At 42.4% G+C, this 17235-nt stretch overlaps 1 protein-coding gene across 1 annotated transcript in view; it reads right to left on the reverse strand.

The window, feature by feature from the left end:
* Positions 1 to 9103: 9103 nt before the first annotated feature.
* LOC139059282 (uncharacterized) overlaps positions 9104 to 17235 on the reverse strand; it is a 62570-nt gene continuing 54438 nt past the window's right edge. The window contains exon 10 of the mRNA XM_070537477.1: positions 9104 to 9269. Coding sequence (XP_070393578.1) covers positions 9147 to 9269 — 123 coding nt within the window. The 3' untranslated portion in view covers positions 9104 to 9146. The remainder of the gene's footprint in view (positions 9270 to 17235) is intronic.

Raw genomic sequence — 17235 nt, forward strand, 5'->3', positions numbered from 1 at the left:
AACGAGGGCAGTCATGTGAATCCCAGCTTCTTGAACTAACTACAGACATTCACCTTAACCTTCGCGAACTTACACAAACTGACGCCATATTTATAGATCTTGCTAAAGCCTTTGAACGTGTGGCTCATAACTGCCTCATATATAAAATGAAGCTGATTAATGTTGACGAAAAAGTGAAAAAACTGGGTTAAAGAATATTTAAGTAACAGACGACAAGCTGTCGTAGTCAATAATGTACGTTCTTCATTTCAACCTGTTCAGTCCGGTGTGCCTCAAGGTTCCGTTTTGGGACCCACTCTATTTTTAATTTATATAAATGATATTCATCAGAGCATAGACTCAGAAATCCGGTTATATGCCGATGATTGCGTTCTGTATCGTCCAATAAAACGTAAGGGTGATTGCGATAAATTACAAAATGACTTGAACAGTACTGAAAGATGGTGCTCCGACTGGCAAATGAGCGTAAATACCTCGAAAACTAAACTTATGAGATTTACTCCTTGCAGTGAAATTACGAAACACCCATACTTTCTTAATGGTGAGGCTCTAGAAACTACAGAATCATTTAAATATCTAGGTGTTCGTCTTTCTCCGACTTTGTCTTGGCATAATCACGTGGGTTGTATTGTTTCCGCTGCATGCAAATCTCTCGGCTTCATTCGTCGAACGCTTCGTCAGGCTAATAGTGATACTAAGCTTCTTGCATATACCACCGTACTTCGTTCAAAGATTGAGTATGCCTCATTTATATGGAACCCACACCAAACGCATCTTTTTACAAATTAGAATTTTTTCAGAACAAGGCAGCGCGATTTATTACAGGTAACTATTCACAACATTCAAGTATCACCAAAATAAAACATGACCTAGGACTCATTTCATTGCAGACTAGAAGAAAGATATGTCGGCTAACTTTCTTCCATCAGCTTTTTCACACCCCAAATATATTCTCTCAGGCACACATCTTACCAGCCAAAAGAAAATTCTCACGAACTGATCATGAATTTAAGGTCGAACAACCATTCGCACGTACTAAACTATTGCAGTTTTCATGTCTGCACTTAGCCATTTCGGAATGGAATCATCTCCCAAGTAATATAGCTGAAATAACTTACCATATTATATTCAAACAAGCACTTAATGAAACATTCGTGAATTAATAACATTAACATTTCTTCCAAGCCTTTCTTCATATGTCATATTATTGTTTGTATAATTTAATAATTATTGGCGTATGATGTTGTCGAATTAGAAGTGATGTAAAGATAGTATAGCATGTACTACGTCATATAAGGATATCCGACTTACAATGTATATTGTATATCATTGTATATTGTATATCAATTGTTCTCCCCCCCCCCCTATGTAATGCCCAAGCTGGGCCTTTAGGGTAAATAAATAAATGAATGAAATTGCTTCAGTGCTAGGTTTCCGGTTAGTATTAATTCTTCTTTCGCTATATTCTAGAACTCAACGCCATCTAGCGGCGCCGCCCCGAAGCGTACGCTTGGTTTTCCAAATGCATTGAGCACTGGTGGTTGGCAAACGCTAAGAAACACGTCATGCGGCAACCGGGATCATCTCTCCGGCTTCTTTCTTGACAGACTCCGCCTCATCGAGTGGCCATGCCGAGAAGCTTTCGCGTGACCCCCGCGACGAGAAGCGTGGCGCACAGGTACCTGCGAACGCTGAGAATTGTTCCCTCACTGGCCGCGCAATCCGTAGTACATAACCACTGACTCATGTTGGCGAGAGGTTCATTGAAGAGGGGCACATAGCCAGTGCATTTCTGGCGCAAACCGCTAAAGCATCGCGTCGCTGTTCTTCAGTAACCATGGCGACGTGGGTTCGATGCCATTCAGCACTGGACAAATTCAAGGGATCTTTTTGCCATTCTTGAGAAGCACGTTCGCAGGTGCAAAAACCTAGCTACACAAGTTGGCCTCAAATACGTTCACTGTAGAGCAACGCACGCATTGTGCAACATACTTAGTGACCCAAGCTCGAATTCGAAAAATTAAATTTGCATAGCAGGGCATGGTGTAAAGAAATCATCGCTTGAGTATGTTGGTTTATTTCCTCAAAGAGTGATTGATCCCCGCTACGGGGGTTCGCCAATAAGATTATCTGTCAAATTTGCTGCTCTTTAATTATACCTGTATGGCTCGCACCTACTATGGCTGAGTGGCGAAAAACACGTTATCAGTGTTATCACATAAATATAGCCCAAATAATTCACGCTTGTGAAATTCAACCACTCATGAGAAACATGGGCTGTAACAAATGTCATGTAGCATGCTAGTTTTAAAGAAAAGCTATGAGAAGAAATAATTCAGGATACATAAATAGAAAAGTGTGGGAATCAAATCCAAATTTATAGTGAAGACGCGTGTTAATACAGTTGTACTTATCGCGGTATAATTATTATTGTTTGCTTTGGAAACAGGAAAGGGAAACATAGACGTAGGCTGTCGCCCGAAAGCAGTAAGGGACACTACACCTGCCCACTTTTCAGAATTAAATATATGGAGAAATAAATATTGAAGAAGGAAGAACACAAATGAACTTCATGAAGCCCGCAACAAAACCACCCACTTATTAAGTGGATTTATTGTTATCCTTGGAAGTAATTCCTCCAAGCTAGTATTTTTGATGTATGATGCGCGCTCGACATAGTATTGTTGTTTAGAAGTTTCTGGTAGATCTCAACTGCTAATTTTGTAGCGTCTTGTTGAGACCCTAACTTCCTTTGTGTTCCTATACTTGTGTTTAGCCATGTGTTTTACCATGGGTTTCTTTGACTTTTCTCCACACTTTGCGGTTTGTCAATTCCTTGCCGTTTATGGCCAACTTGATACACTACGTGTCATTGGTTGTTACCAGAAATAAATTAAACATCCTTGTCCGATGATCTGGTTAGCAAACTTGGCTTCACAACATAGAAGCTCTAACCATTAGTCCGCGGACTCGTCCCTCCCCTCCACTCTCCCCTAAAAAGGAGGAATAATCTAGTGGAAGCCGGCACTTGCGAGAACTTGGCCCGCTGGGGCGGCTATAGATAGGCGCTTCACATAGCAACAGTCTAGTTGCAAAAATGGGCAATTTCGCCCGAAGGCGGAAGCACTGTCAGCGGTCGGGTGGTGTTCGAACTATACGCGGGCCCGACTAAAGTTCCTGGATGTTTTTCACCATTTCTTTTTAAAAATCTTTTTGGCCAAGAAGCAAAGACTAACACGGACGAATGTTGTCTTTGGCGCGCGTCTACAAATTTGTGCACAGTTTTTTTTAAAGATTTTTTCCGTGCCTTTTCGGTGTTTCGCGTGGGTCGGTTGCTGGTCGTGTTCATGACTAGTGGGCTCAGCGGTGTTTGAACCCTATAATGTCCAAGATATCACATATGCCTTGCTGAGTTTGATGCCTCGTAAACGTAATTAAAGCGTCGGAAACATTATGCACAGCCCACAGTTACGTCACTGATATGCTGAAGTGAAGTTTCAGCTGTGGGTAGGTTAACAAACCAATTGCTAATTAATTCATTCCTACAATAATTAGGTTGTAACTGAAAACTTTTCTTTGATTATTTTGCAATGATGTACTCCCGGTGGGCAGAAATAAATGCAAACAATTTGTTCCAACTTTCCAACGATGTGGAACTGTGTTTGGACATTACAGGGTTAGCAAAAGCTACCACTAAATACAAAAAAAAGTAAGGCACGTCCGACGGTCGTACTTGAACCAGGGTCGTCGGGCACATACTCTAAAAATTAGGCCCCATGCATAATTCTTAGCTTTAGTATTCTTCGCTCATTAAAATGCGTGGACGCGTCCGAAAGTTCTAGTACAGAGCATATCCACTCGTGAACGTATGCCGCATAATCACAAAGCTGCACCAAAACTGCCGCTCCAAAAGGCGGCAGTTGCATATGGAGACACATGCTGGAGCAAAATTAAAACTTCCACATTTTTGCGGAACATATGAATAGTTGGTGATTACTCAGCGACTTTACGCCTTTTCTTCATTTGCCGCAGCTGTTCACTGGAAATGGACACTAGAAAGGCGCCAATCCAACTAAAGGTGATAAATGATTAATTCTTACTTTTGATTCATTCATACAATTTATATAGATTTCGCAGAAAAAAAAAACGTGTTAGGCTATTTATACATAATCAAAATAAATTTTGTGGCATGCACTGTGAATGCACATTAGCGAAAGAAATGATTACTTCAGGTTAAAAGTTTGGTATGAAACACTCTTCCCGGAATGCGCCGTGCTGAAGCGGTAGAAATGTAAATACCGTTTCGTCGTGAACCGTCTTTAGAATCAGTGCGAGGTTGACTTGTTAGAACGGCATGTAAGCAAAACATGTTATAGCATTATCGCGTATATTTTTTGCATCCATACTCAATATATTTCACTAGAGTATAATTTTGTACAGAAAAGAAGTCATTGCTCGCTCATGCATGGGGTCAATTGTCGCGCCACGCATAACTGAATAGGGGTGAAATTAAGCCTCTCGTTTGGCTCTCCGAGACTATTGCTCGGCCGTGCGATTGTCGAGCTGGACAGTAATGATAGCATTTTAGAGAGATCACAACGCCACGTAGTTGGTGTTAATTATTACACTCAAGGTAGTGCTAGTTAAAGGGCCTACTAGTGTGCAATTCGTTTTAAAAATTTCAAGCTTGCTCGGCCACGGTCCCCTTGTGCTCTACAAGCAGGGTACAGAGATGGCATGAAGAAACTCCGGCAGCAAGACAGAGGGAGGTACAACCTCTTTGACCACGCCGGAAAGCGTCCGTCTTCATATGGAAGCGCAAGCGCACGAGATGGAGGCCAGCGCAGGAGCCCTAGGTATCTAGTGGTGCTGCCGGTTTCAGTGCTATAGGTCAGTCTCGCGCCCCACCAGATGCGGGGTCATTTCTTTAACTTAGTGGACCATAAACATGCTCTTCAAAACAAACGGGCCCACTACATTTTGAGAGCGAGCATGATAGCAAAAAAAGACCGCGTAACTCCCACAAGTTGTAACGTGGGTTAACATTTCAGCTTTGTAAAACCTGAATAAGTAACTTTTGTATACAAGATGTGGACGTTTTCGGCAAGGTGAGATGCAGTGGCTATAGGATTGTAAGAACGCGAAATTAGCCTAGACTTGAGGAGGGAACGGAAGAAACTGGTACATAAGAAGCCGATCAATGAGTCAGCGGTAAGAGGGAAAATAGAGGAATTCCGGATAAAGCTACAGAACAGGTATTCGGCTTTAACTCAGGAAGAGAACCTTAGTGTTGAAGCAATGAACGACAATCTTATGGGCATCATTAAAGATGGGGCAATAGAAGTCGGTGGTAACTTCGTTAGACAGGATACCAATAAACCATCGCAGTAGACGAAAGATCTGATTAAGATGCGCCAATTTATGAAAGACTCTAACCCTACAGCTTGAATAGAACTGGCAGAACTCTCCAAGTTAATCAACAAGCGTAAGACAGCTGACACAATGAAGTATAATATGGATAGAATTGAACACGCTCTCAGGAACGGAGGAAGCCTAAAAAGCAGTGAAGAAGAAACTAGGAATAAGCAAGAATCAGATGTATGCGTTAAGAGACAAGGGTGGCAGTATCATTACTAATATGAATGAGATAGTTCAAGTGGCTGAGGAGTTCTACAGAGATTTATACTTTACCAGTGGCACCCACGACGCTAATGTAAGAGAGAATAGTCTAGAGGATTTTGACATGCTACAAGTAACGCCACAAGGGAAGAAAGCCTTGGGAGCTATGCAAAGGGGGAAGGCCATTGGGGAGGATCAGGTAACATTAGATTTGTTTAAGGATTGTGGGCAGATTGTTCTAGAAAATCTGGTCACCCTGTATACGCAATGCCTCATGACCTCGAGCGTATCGGTATCTTGGAAGAACGCCAACATAATCTTAATCCATAAGAAAGGGATGCCAAAGACTTGAAAAATTAAGCCCGATCAGCTTATACTGTCCATTGTCTACAAAGTATTTGCTAAGGTAATCGAAAACATAATCAAGAACACCTTAGACTTCTGTCCACCAAAGGACCAAGCAGTATTTCGTAAAGGCTACTCAACAATAGACCATATTCCCACTATCCATCAGGTCTTAGAGAAATGCGCGGAATATAACCAACCCTTATATATAGCTTTCATTGATTACGAGAAAGCGTTTGATTCACTTTAAACCTCAGCGGTCATGCACGCATTACGAAATCAGGGTATAGGCGAGCCGTACGCAAAAATACTGAAAGATATCTATAGCGGCTCCACAGCCACCGTAGTCCTCCATAAAGAAAGCAACAAAATCCCGATGAAGAAGGACGTCAGACAGGGAAATATGATCTCTCCAATGCTATTCACAGCGTGTTTACAGGAGGTATTCAGAGACCTGGATTGGGAAGAATTGGGGATAAAAGTTAATGGAGAATACCTTAGTAACTTGCGATTCGCTGATGATATTGCCTTGCTTAGTAACTCAGGGGACCAATTGCAATGCATGCTCACTGACCTGGAGAGGCAAAGCAGAAGGGTGGGGCTAAAGATTCATCTGCAGAAAACTAAAGTAATGTTTAACACTCTCGGAAGAGAACAGCAGTTTACAATAGGTAGCGAGACACCGGAAGTGGTAAGGGAATACATCTATTTAGGGCAGGTAATGACCGCCGATCCGGATCATGAGACTGAAATAATCAGAATAAGAATGGGCTGGGCTGCGTTTGGCAGCCATGCTCAGATCATGAACAGCAGATTGCCATTATCCCTCAAAAGAAAAGTGTATAACAGTTGTGTCTTATCATTACTCACCTACGAGGCAGAAACCTGCAGGCTTACGAAAAGGGTTCTACTTAAATTGAAGACGACGCAACGAGCTATGGAAAGAAGAATGATGGATGTAACGTTAAGGGATTACAGCAGATTGTGTGAGGGAACAGACGCGAGTTAATGACATCTTAGTTGAAGTTAAGAAAAAGAAATGGGCATGGGCAGGACATGTAATGAGGAGGGAAGATAACCGATTGTCCTTAGGGGTTAGGAAATGGATTCTAAGAGAAGTGAAGCGTAGCAGGGGGCGGCAGAAAGTTAGGTGGGCGGATGAGATTAAGAAGTTTGCAGGGACAACATGGCCACAATTAGCACATGACCGGGGTAGGTGGAGACGCATGAGAGAGGCCTTTTCCCTGCAGTGACGTAGCCAGGCTGATGGTGATTATGTATTTGATTACATCATATTTGTGCCGTAGTGCCTATTCTTGGGCCACAGCACAATTGATGTACCCCACTGTGGCTCTGTCCCTGATACAACCTACCCAATTTTATGTGCCTAAGAATGGCTTTTTTGTATATACATATGCCTACTGCGATCTCCATTTCGTGATATTATTAGTGGGGTACATAACGTTCTTGTTAAACGATTGTGAATACATGGACATACATTAGGCGCAGGTTACCACGAGCTATCGCGGATGTGACATGTAGGAGCATCGGAATACAAGTCATGCGGTTGCAGTTCAATTCAACCGATAAGTTCACGCTTATAATGGGTACAATGATAATGAGGGTGGCGGGAATTATGACTATATGTAGCTCATTCCAGACGACTACTGAGCGCTGGAAGAGTGAATACATAAAACGCTTGTTGTGTCTGCAATGATGGCTTATTGTAATCTCCTGCTTTTGTCTAGTAAAGCCTGAAGAGAAAAAGAATCGTTCATGTTAGCACTACAATGTCCTTTTACTGGTAATCCAACAACTTCAGCCTTGAACAACGATATTCTAATATGAAGGGTGATAGCTGAACTCTGTTTAAAAGGTCTTTAACTGAAGTAATTGAAAACAATATAAGAAACATGCCGTTCTTGTTTCTCGTTTCTGTATTTTATTGTATACAATTTAGTACATGTGTCCCATACGATTGTGCCGTAACCTAAAACTGTCAGAACAATCAATTTGTACGCCAAAAGGTGAACAGGAAGAGTACAAGACTTCAGAGCGCGCCAAAGGAAAAAGAACTGCTGAATATTTGGATTTATTTTTGTATGCGTGTTTTGTCTGAATACATAAAGAAATTCGGGTCGCCTCGATCCTGGATGTCTGTCCATGTAAGCAGAGCTTTCATTGTTTCGGAGAACATTGCACTCAACCACAACGCCTCTTATACAGAGTGTTTCGGCGAACACTTTCAAAATGTTTTAAAGGTTGCCTGTCGCAGATAGCGCAGTTCTGGTTCTTCAGCTTGTCTATTGGAAAATGTTCACATTACCTGCACACAAAAAATTGAATGACATAGTTGCCTCATTAACAGACATTCGGTAATTGAGTTTTTAAGTAATTACCTCACGGCGCATAGTGCAATTTACAAATTCTAGCCGTGTAGTTCGCAAGGCTGATCCACTTGCAACGCATTCTCAGGATTTTCGAAATATTAATTCCCAAACTTTGCGGAGAAATGCATTGGCGTTCCAGTTACTTTCTTAATAATACGTAGTTTATGCATTCAAGTACAAAATCAACTGGAACGCCAATGCATTCTTGCGCAATGTTCTGGAATTAGTATCTCGAAACTTGTGTCATCATGAGAGTTCGTTCCAAGTGGATCCGCCTTGCGAACTCAACAGCTAGAAGTGCTAAATTGCAATATGGGCCGCAAGGTAATTAGTTGGCGAATATTTGTTAATTATTCAAGTATGTATTTCCATTTTTTGTGCTAGTAGTGTCCACCGCTTCGAGTAGACCAACTCATGAACTAGATCTGTGCTGTGTGCCACAGATCCTTTAACCTTTAAGAATTTTTGAAAGTGTTGGCTGAAACACGCTGTATATGTGCAATGTACAAGTCTCTTTCCTCGCAGATTACTGCCTTACTCCGGTAAAACGCCACGTTCGCTACGTGGAAATCCGGTTTTTAACAAATTTGCATAGTGTGAAGAAAAGAAAGAAGAAACAGGCATATGAAGAAAAGAAAGAAGAAACAGACATACTGTTCATATTCATAGAATAAGCAAGTTAAAGAAAAAGCATATGAACAAAACACTATTCAGGCTAAAAAATACGGCAGAACACCCGCAGCAATACATTTCGTCGATGAGAACTATTTATTTGGCTTAAACAACGGCTATCTACGGAAGTTCGCAGGCTGGCTCGTCCACCTCGCAGGCAAACGCGTCGGCAAATGGACGAAGCCTTCGCAGGGCGCTTGCCTCGCAGTTGGCCTCCATGCCGTGCCTGCTGCGGCGACAGGTCTGCACAAGAGTAGCAATTCAATTGGGCTAATTGATTTTCATGCGTCAACTTCAGGGGTGTCCAAGACGGGAAAAAAGTGTATGTCTACCAAGTGCGGGTAGCCATTAACGTGGTATACAGGGTGTCCCAACTATCAAGCATCAAGATTTAAACATATGGAAGTGCCACATAGCATGAAAGGACAAAGGTAATGTTGTTTGCCGTCGTATGAAGGTACTCAGATAATTTTTTTGCATTCGCCTAATTACATGATTAGTCCTAATAAATAATCAAGTTCTCTATTATTGTAATTAGAGGAAAAGCGCCAATGATAAAATCGTAGGGCAACACCAAAAACTCCCGATACAGCTTTCTGTTGCTCAATACGTCCTACATAAAAGTGTTTTTCCGAGCGTGAAAGAAGCCCACGAATACACGCAATATTGCCGCGCGACTGGCCACTCGAGCCAGTTCGTGCGTATCACATTTGTATCGCATTTATCGCTGGTGAATTTTTTATCACGTTATTGATGTCGTGTCATCACGTCCTCACATGCATGCATACGGCATTCATGACATGACAACGTTATTCCTGCAAGTCATTCGTGTTCAAGCTATGTCATGACGTTACTTATGTCATGCCTGTCAGGACGTCACGGTCATGTCATGCATGTTATGTGTGATATGATGTCATTAGATTTCATGCCATTCATGTATGTCATGCATAACTTGGGCCATAGGTTCGTGGTACTGCATCATATATGTTACGACAAAAATTAAATTATGGGGTTTTACGTGCCAAAACCCCTTCCTGATTATGAGGCACGCCGTAGTGGAGGACTCCGGAAATTTCGACCACCTGGGGTTCTTTAACATGCACCTAAATCTAAGTACACGGGTGTGTTCGCATTTCGCCCCCATCGAAATGCGGCCGCCGTGACCGGGATTCGACCTCGCACTCACTGAGCCACTGAACAACCACGGCGGATTATATGTTACGACCAATTGTTCAGGTTATTGTCATTACATGTCGTGCATGTCAAGTCATGACGATATTTATGTCACTCACGTCATGCATCCCATTTAGGTCACACGTCATTAATGTAATGTGCCGCATGTTGATTGATTGATTGATGCTTTATTGGTTTATCACATATAGATGTGATGGGAGGCGAAGGGAAAAGCCATTCAAGGATGGCTTGAGGGAGTCCTTCGCCCCCATATACCGGCAAGGACAACAGCAGAGGCACACCAATTTTGTTCAAATAGCCGTACACTTTCACAAAACCATCATATTAAGCACAAAATTTTCATACACTTTGACAAAGCCTTGAAATTAAACAAATTATTATTTACTGTCCTACGTAGGCCATCATGCGTTAACATACGTCACTTCGCCTCAGCGTCGAATGCCAGCACATTTTATAACAGCGTGCGCGTAGTCATAGTGGCATTAAAGCAATATAATTAAATACAAATTATAAACAGCTCTAGAGGTCAATGTTAGGCTAGAAAGAACGTGTACAAGTCAGATAATTTTACTTCGCGAATATCGATTTGATTCTGACGAAACTCATCTAGTAGACGTGGTAGAGAAATTTGAAGCATTTGCCGACCATAGCCAGTGCGACAATACGGAACATTCGATATTTCTGTTGTTCTTGTGTTACATGATACTTTTTTTGAATGGAGATTTACTAAACCCATGAAGAGAGAATTATGGCAGTCATAGTTAAGGCGATATCACGCAACAATTTATACTCATATGTGTTTTGTGCTCAAATTATTAAAAATTTTTAAAGAGCTCTACAGTAGAATGCCGGAGTGGCACATTCTCAATTATTCTCAAAACTCTTTTTTTGCATTACTAATAGCCGCGAGAAATTCGATTGTATAGTGGTCCCCAGACCAAATGAGAATAGTTTAGATACGAAGCAAAAAAGGCATTATAGATCAACAGTGTTATTGACTTCGGAATTAAGTAGCGGTTTCTGTTCACAATTCTCGTTATCGCACCTATGTAGTGTAATGTCGCATTGATATGCTCATCCCGCTGCAGGGATTCTGAAAACGCACATCGAGTACGTTAATAGAGCTAACTAGCTCTATCTCTGAGCAGCGAAAAACTGGGTTGAAATACCTGTTTCATATATATATATATATATATATATATATATATATATATATATATATATATATATATATATATATATATATATATATATATATATAACAACTTCATGTTCTACTGTTGCTTCTACAAAGGACGTATTTACATTATGAGGATAAGAGCTGTGTAGAATGCTTATAGATAAGAATGTGTGAATTCACTCATAGGACGGAGAGAGAGGAAGGAACCGGTGATGGAAGTCCTACACGGTGGGAGAACAGTCAATGGTGACTGTGTGATAAACGTGTTTAACAACTATGTCGGGCAGCGAGATTTTGACAGTGGGCCTCGAGCATATATATATATATATATATATATATATATATATATATATATATATATATATATATATATATATATATATATATATAACAACTTCATGTTCTACTGTTGCTTCTACAAAGGACGCATTTACAGAGGATAAGAGCTGTGTAGAATGCTCGTGGCCCACTGTCAAAATCTCGCTGCCCGAAATAGTTGTTAAACACATTGATCATACATTCACCATTGACTGTTCTCCCACCGTGTAGGACTTCCATCACCGGTTCCTTCCTGTCTCTCCGCCCTATAAGTGAATTTAGCTTGTTCCATAATACTGTTCGTTTAGAACAGGAAGAAAATAGGTGATAGTAATACATTTCCTTTGATTTTTGAAGTTCCTTATCTAAGGCATTCCGAAACCGCTTAAATGCAATTAAGTCTACTTCTTTACGTGTACGCATAAACTTCTTGAATAAACGATGTTTTTTCTCAATCAGGTGTGATCCATGGCTTTCGACAGCCTTTCACCCTCTCTAGACGTTCGTGGACTAAGTGTTTTTTGTATACTGCCGAGGAACAACTCAATAAAGTATCGTAAGCCACATTGGCATCAGTAGAATGAAAAATATTGTCCCAACGCACGTTACTTATAGCGAAATAAGCACCCAGAGCCGTTTCCGAGACACACTGGAAACCAGAAGCAACATAAACGTCCACTCTAAGGTTGTCGGTCTTAATACAACAGCATATTGGCCTATGGTCGCTGATGGAATACGAAAGCACTCTTGTTGTAACCAAGTACTTATAAAAAATTGTTATGAACAAATCAAGGATAGTCTGCGAGCACATGGTAGCCCTTGTAGGAATGTTTACTATGTTTTCACAGTTATAGCATGAAAGCAGGTTTTCGAACTCAGATGTTTTACATTATAGGAATTCATATCTATATTGTAGTCTCCGCCAATGACAACATCATACTGATTTTCATTCACAAATGTGAGCATGTTATCTAAGAAAACAAGAAAAGGACGCATGTTGCCATCTGAAGGACGATAACACGAAACAGTGACGACATTGCAAAAAGAACACACACTACTTCGTGATCAGCAGTTGCGCAAGAAAACTCGTCAAATAGAACTGCTTTAAAATAACTATTGAATAACAAAGACACGCCTCCACCTCGTCGCGTTAGCCTATGCAAGAAGAACGTTTTGGTGCCGGGAAGTTGAAAAGCATCCAAGTCATTTGACTGCCAGGTTTGTGTGAACATAATAATATCAAAGCAGTAATTCATTCTCTTAAAAAGACATTCAAGCTCCGTGAACTTGTTTTCAATGGACTGCACATTTAAGTGAAAGCACCGAAGAAAACCATTGTGCTTGTTATCAAATTCTCGGACTAATTCAGTGAGTACAATAAATCCGAAAGAATCCATTGCAAGTCGTGTAATACGTTACACAAGCAGATACGCTGACAAAATAGAAAGTCAATCAGCCAGGACAGTGAAGTCGTTCTCGCCTCTGGTGACTGCAGCTGGTTCCTCGTTCTTTCTGCGCACCAGGACTTTCCCGTTCGAGTGCCATGTATAATCATACACAACCCTTGTAGCCCATGCTCTTGTTATCCCAAGGATAATCCTTGCATGCCTAGTCATGTTCTCTGTTATATAGAGGCCCTCACTAGAATGTCGGAGAGCATTCCTCCTCTCCAGCCAGATGTGACATGTGTCCTGGTGCCCAAAGCGAAAGATCACTCCCCGTATCTTGCCCGACTTAGATGCCATTCTACAGTGTGAAGGGCGGAAATGTCTGCTCGAACAAGTTTATCACCACGCAACTTTGTAGAGACATCACTGACATTAGATAGAAGGTCCTGCCCGTCTTGCTCAGGTATTCCATGGATTAGAATATTCAAGCGCCTACTGCGCCATTCAAGGTCGTCAACGTCAAGCTATCGCTGCGCAAGGCTTTTAGCATCCCAGGCTTCCTCAATTTTATCAACACATCCATGAATGCATTTTATCTCGTTCTCGTGCTTGTTTAGACGCTCCTGAATGTTATCAGATTTATCGGAGAGCAGTTGAGCTAGCCTTTCCACTTCTCCGACTTTGTCACTCAAAGGGAAGAGAGAGGTTATCTTCTTGCTCATGTCTACTATTATGAGCTTGATTTCGGCATCTCCCAAGAGTTCTGCAGTCGGTGCATTGCCTATCGTACCGCCCGGCCTGTAAGCCTCACACTTCCAGTTCTTCCTGTCAGTACCGCATTTGGTGGGAAATGCTACTTCAGTCATGCCCGAACGGACCTTGCCATGAAAGCTAAATTCACAAACGCTGCATGTAATAACATTCTTGTCATCATTCATTACAGCACGACAAGTGTAACACTTAGGCATGCTTTCAACACAAACTATCAACACAATGTCACGAAAGAACACAACGGATGTTGTTTTGTGCCACATGTTATCACATGTCGTGTGGTGACATGTGATTCACATCACTGATTTCAAGCATGCCGGTGTATTGCGATGACAAAATGTTGGCTTCGTGCGTTCATGAAGCTGACTTCTCTGCAACGCGGCGGAACATTTCCCGTCATAGACCGTGTGGTGGCGCTCGGCGAGTAGCGGCATTAAATTCACTCAAACCTAGACGGTAGCGAAGCCATTGGAGCGCTCGCAGGCAACATTGTGCTGTTGTTGCCAGATTTGGTTCAACGCATATGCCTGGCAACGGCATCTCAACTGCGTAGCTTCGCTTTCCGCGCTTTATATTAGCTTATATCGACGCATTTCTGCATCCCTTAGAAAATCACATATTGCATCTATGATGCATGCTAGGAAGTTGTGCAAATATGTGGGATCGCAAACTGGCAGCCAAATCACATGAAGCGAGACGGATGAATGGGAGGGGCACTTGACCTACTGCGCTATCGTTCACGCCAGCCTTTCCGAGTTGCCCGATAAGTGATGTGTTCGCTGCAAATATCACCAGGTGCTTGCTAAAGTGCTCAACACTATGATAAACACTGCGAATATTTAAAGCACTTATACGTCGCCGGCCGGCGTGCATCTCGCGTTCGTCAAGAAAGAGCGACCGGGTTGCTCTTTGCTTACTCGTAGCTTCTCAACACGCTGAGGAAAGCGTGGAGAGCTTTTCACATTTTCAACATCTGCGGCAGTAAATAAGGAATAATAGTTGTTGCATTTGGCGCTATAAAAATTCCCGAATGAAATCAAACGCATCTAGCAATCAAGCGCTGCTACGCATGCTTTAAAACCGTGGAGCTGATGATGTTTTACTGGCGCTCAAAACACTTCATACGGATTGATGTCAATGAGGATTGAAATGACCCGTGTGGCTGTAGTGTAGTAAAGAAGTGGCTAATAACTACGTGAGCAACGTTCATCTTGTTTTAACTTACCGCAAACACGAAACACTTCCGTGTAACTCGTGTTGTAAAAAAAAATGCGTAATAGCTGTGACTTGCGGTGAATCACGCAAGCATTTCACTTTAGCGTTGCACGACACAATGCGATGCTTCTTTCAAATGTTTGCCTGTAGAAACCATTGCCTCTCCATAAAGCACAAAAAAAAACTAAATTATGAGTCTTCACGTACGGAAACAAGGATATTGTTACTAGGTACGCTCTATTGTGGTTACCTGGATTAATATTGACAAGCTGGGATCCTTTGATGTGCACCCAGTGCTTGGTACAGGAGCATTTTTGCATTCTGCCCTTATCGGAATGGGGCCACCGCGACCGAGATCGAACCCATGACCTCGAGCTCAGCAGCGTAATGTCGTAGCCACTAATCTGCCGCGGTGGGTCTCTCTAAGTCAGTTGTCTCTAGTGTGTGTGAATTTCTCAAACTCTATCTTTTGCAACCATATGTCCCGAAATTTGCTGTCGTTCTTAAGATTTGGTATTGCAAAGAAGTATTTCAGCAAAACAGGACATGAACAGGATGTAATCTCAAAAAGTGTTTTCTTGGACTCCAGGCGGTGGCCGTACAAGAAAGCTTACCTCCAGTGACATTTTCTTTTTTTAAATAAATTCAGTCAAAAATACAAAATACAACAACGCCCATCCCTCGAATGCGTTAGGATTGCGACCGATTGCTTCATCTAGCCGTTCGCGCTGCCGTGGCGTGTACAGCTTATGGCGAGATGTCATCACGGGATGGTGACTCTACAATCGGCGGCCGAGGGAAAAAAGGTTGCGGTCCTTTCAAAGTTCCAGTGACCTTAAGCGGCCCGAGAGCCGCAGGGAGAAGCAACTCTGCTCCCTTTGAGAGCATACACAGGTACATTCTCTGAGTTGCGCCTGTTAACTGGCGGGGCACTGTTCCTTTTTTTCTAGCAGCAGTTGTGTGGCATACAACGTCCCACCATACAACATGACGCTCCGGCGTATATTTGAACACCATCCGGAAACGTCGAGCGCAACGCTAAAGCTTCGTTGTGACTGTTAGGAGTTTCACTGTTCGGGCGAACTGCCGTATTACAGCGAAGATGTATAGCTCTACCTCTCAGTGGGTCTGTCGTCTCGCTAGGCAAGCACTCGGGAGCAGCGCCGCATGCGCCACTGGGTTCCTTGCAGCACCAGCAGATGGCGCAAAGAATAAAAAGAACCAGAAAGCTCGCCTTCGTGCATAGCGCACGCTGTAAGCGTTTCCCGGTAAAGATCACTGTTGAATAAGCTGCAGTTGCCGAGAAGCGGCAACTGTGGCTCATTCTAACCACACTTTCCCCACGCCTCGTACGAGGTGCGGGGAAAGTGTGGTTAGGCGCATTGCTCTCCTATCTGGTCCAGTCTTTGTAGGCGCACAAAGTGGCGGCACAAGCGAAGTCGCAGGCCGTGGAAACATCTTAGGCTAATAATTAGGTAAAGCGCACATGAATGCATCACCATGCGAATAATTTCAAGCTACGTTGCAATGAATAATCGTTCTAGTGGTTATTTACAGCTTGGCTGTCCCACCACATTCCCAGCGTGTATCGACGCCCATTTTGACCATTTTGTTCCTTCCTTCAGGGCAATTAGGCAAATTGAAGAATTGAATATGAAGCTCTCCACGAGCATAAAGATATGTGTCCTTTGCGCACCTGCATCAACTGCGGATAGATTCTGAACGTAGCACACGTAGCTGACCTAGTTACATTATCTCTTAAAGGTTTCTGAACTTAAACTTATAGCGCAAGCACCTAAGATGAACCACGAAAGGAAGACACCACGACACACACTTGTGGTTCGTCTTCGGTGTTTGCGCTGTAAGTTTAAGTTCATAATTATGTACCAACTAGGCCCAAATGAAGTTTTACTTAGCGATTTCAATGCAGTGTAATGTTCATGACGGGCCTTTTGGCACTGGTGTTCTACACGAACTGTGCACACACGCAGTATTGTTTTCTACTTGAATAAATCCTTTCGTAGCTTGCAAGTGCCCTTCTCTGCGTTGTCCACTTGCCCAACTAATGACGCCACTGACTGCAAAAGTGACTACATCGCCATTGCCTCTAGAAACTGACAGGAAAATGACATTTGCAATTATG

Source organism: Dermacentor albipictus, chromosome 4, assembly GCF_038994185.2.
Source record: "Dermacentor albipictus isolate Rhodes 1998 colony chromosome 4, USDA_Dalb.pri_finalv2, whole genome shotgun sequence".
Classification (NCBI taxonomy): domain Eukaryota; kingdom Metazoa; phylum Arthropoda; class Arachnida; order Ixodida; family Ixodidae; genus Dermacentor; species Dermacentor albipictus.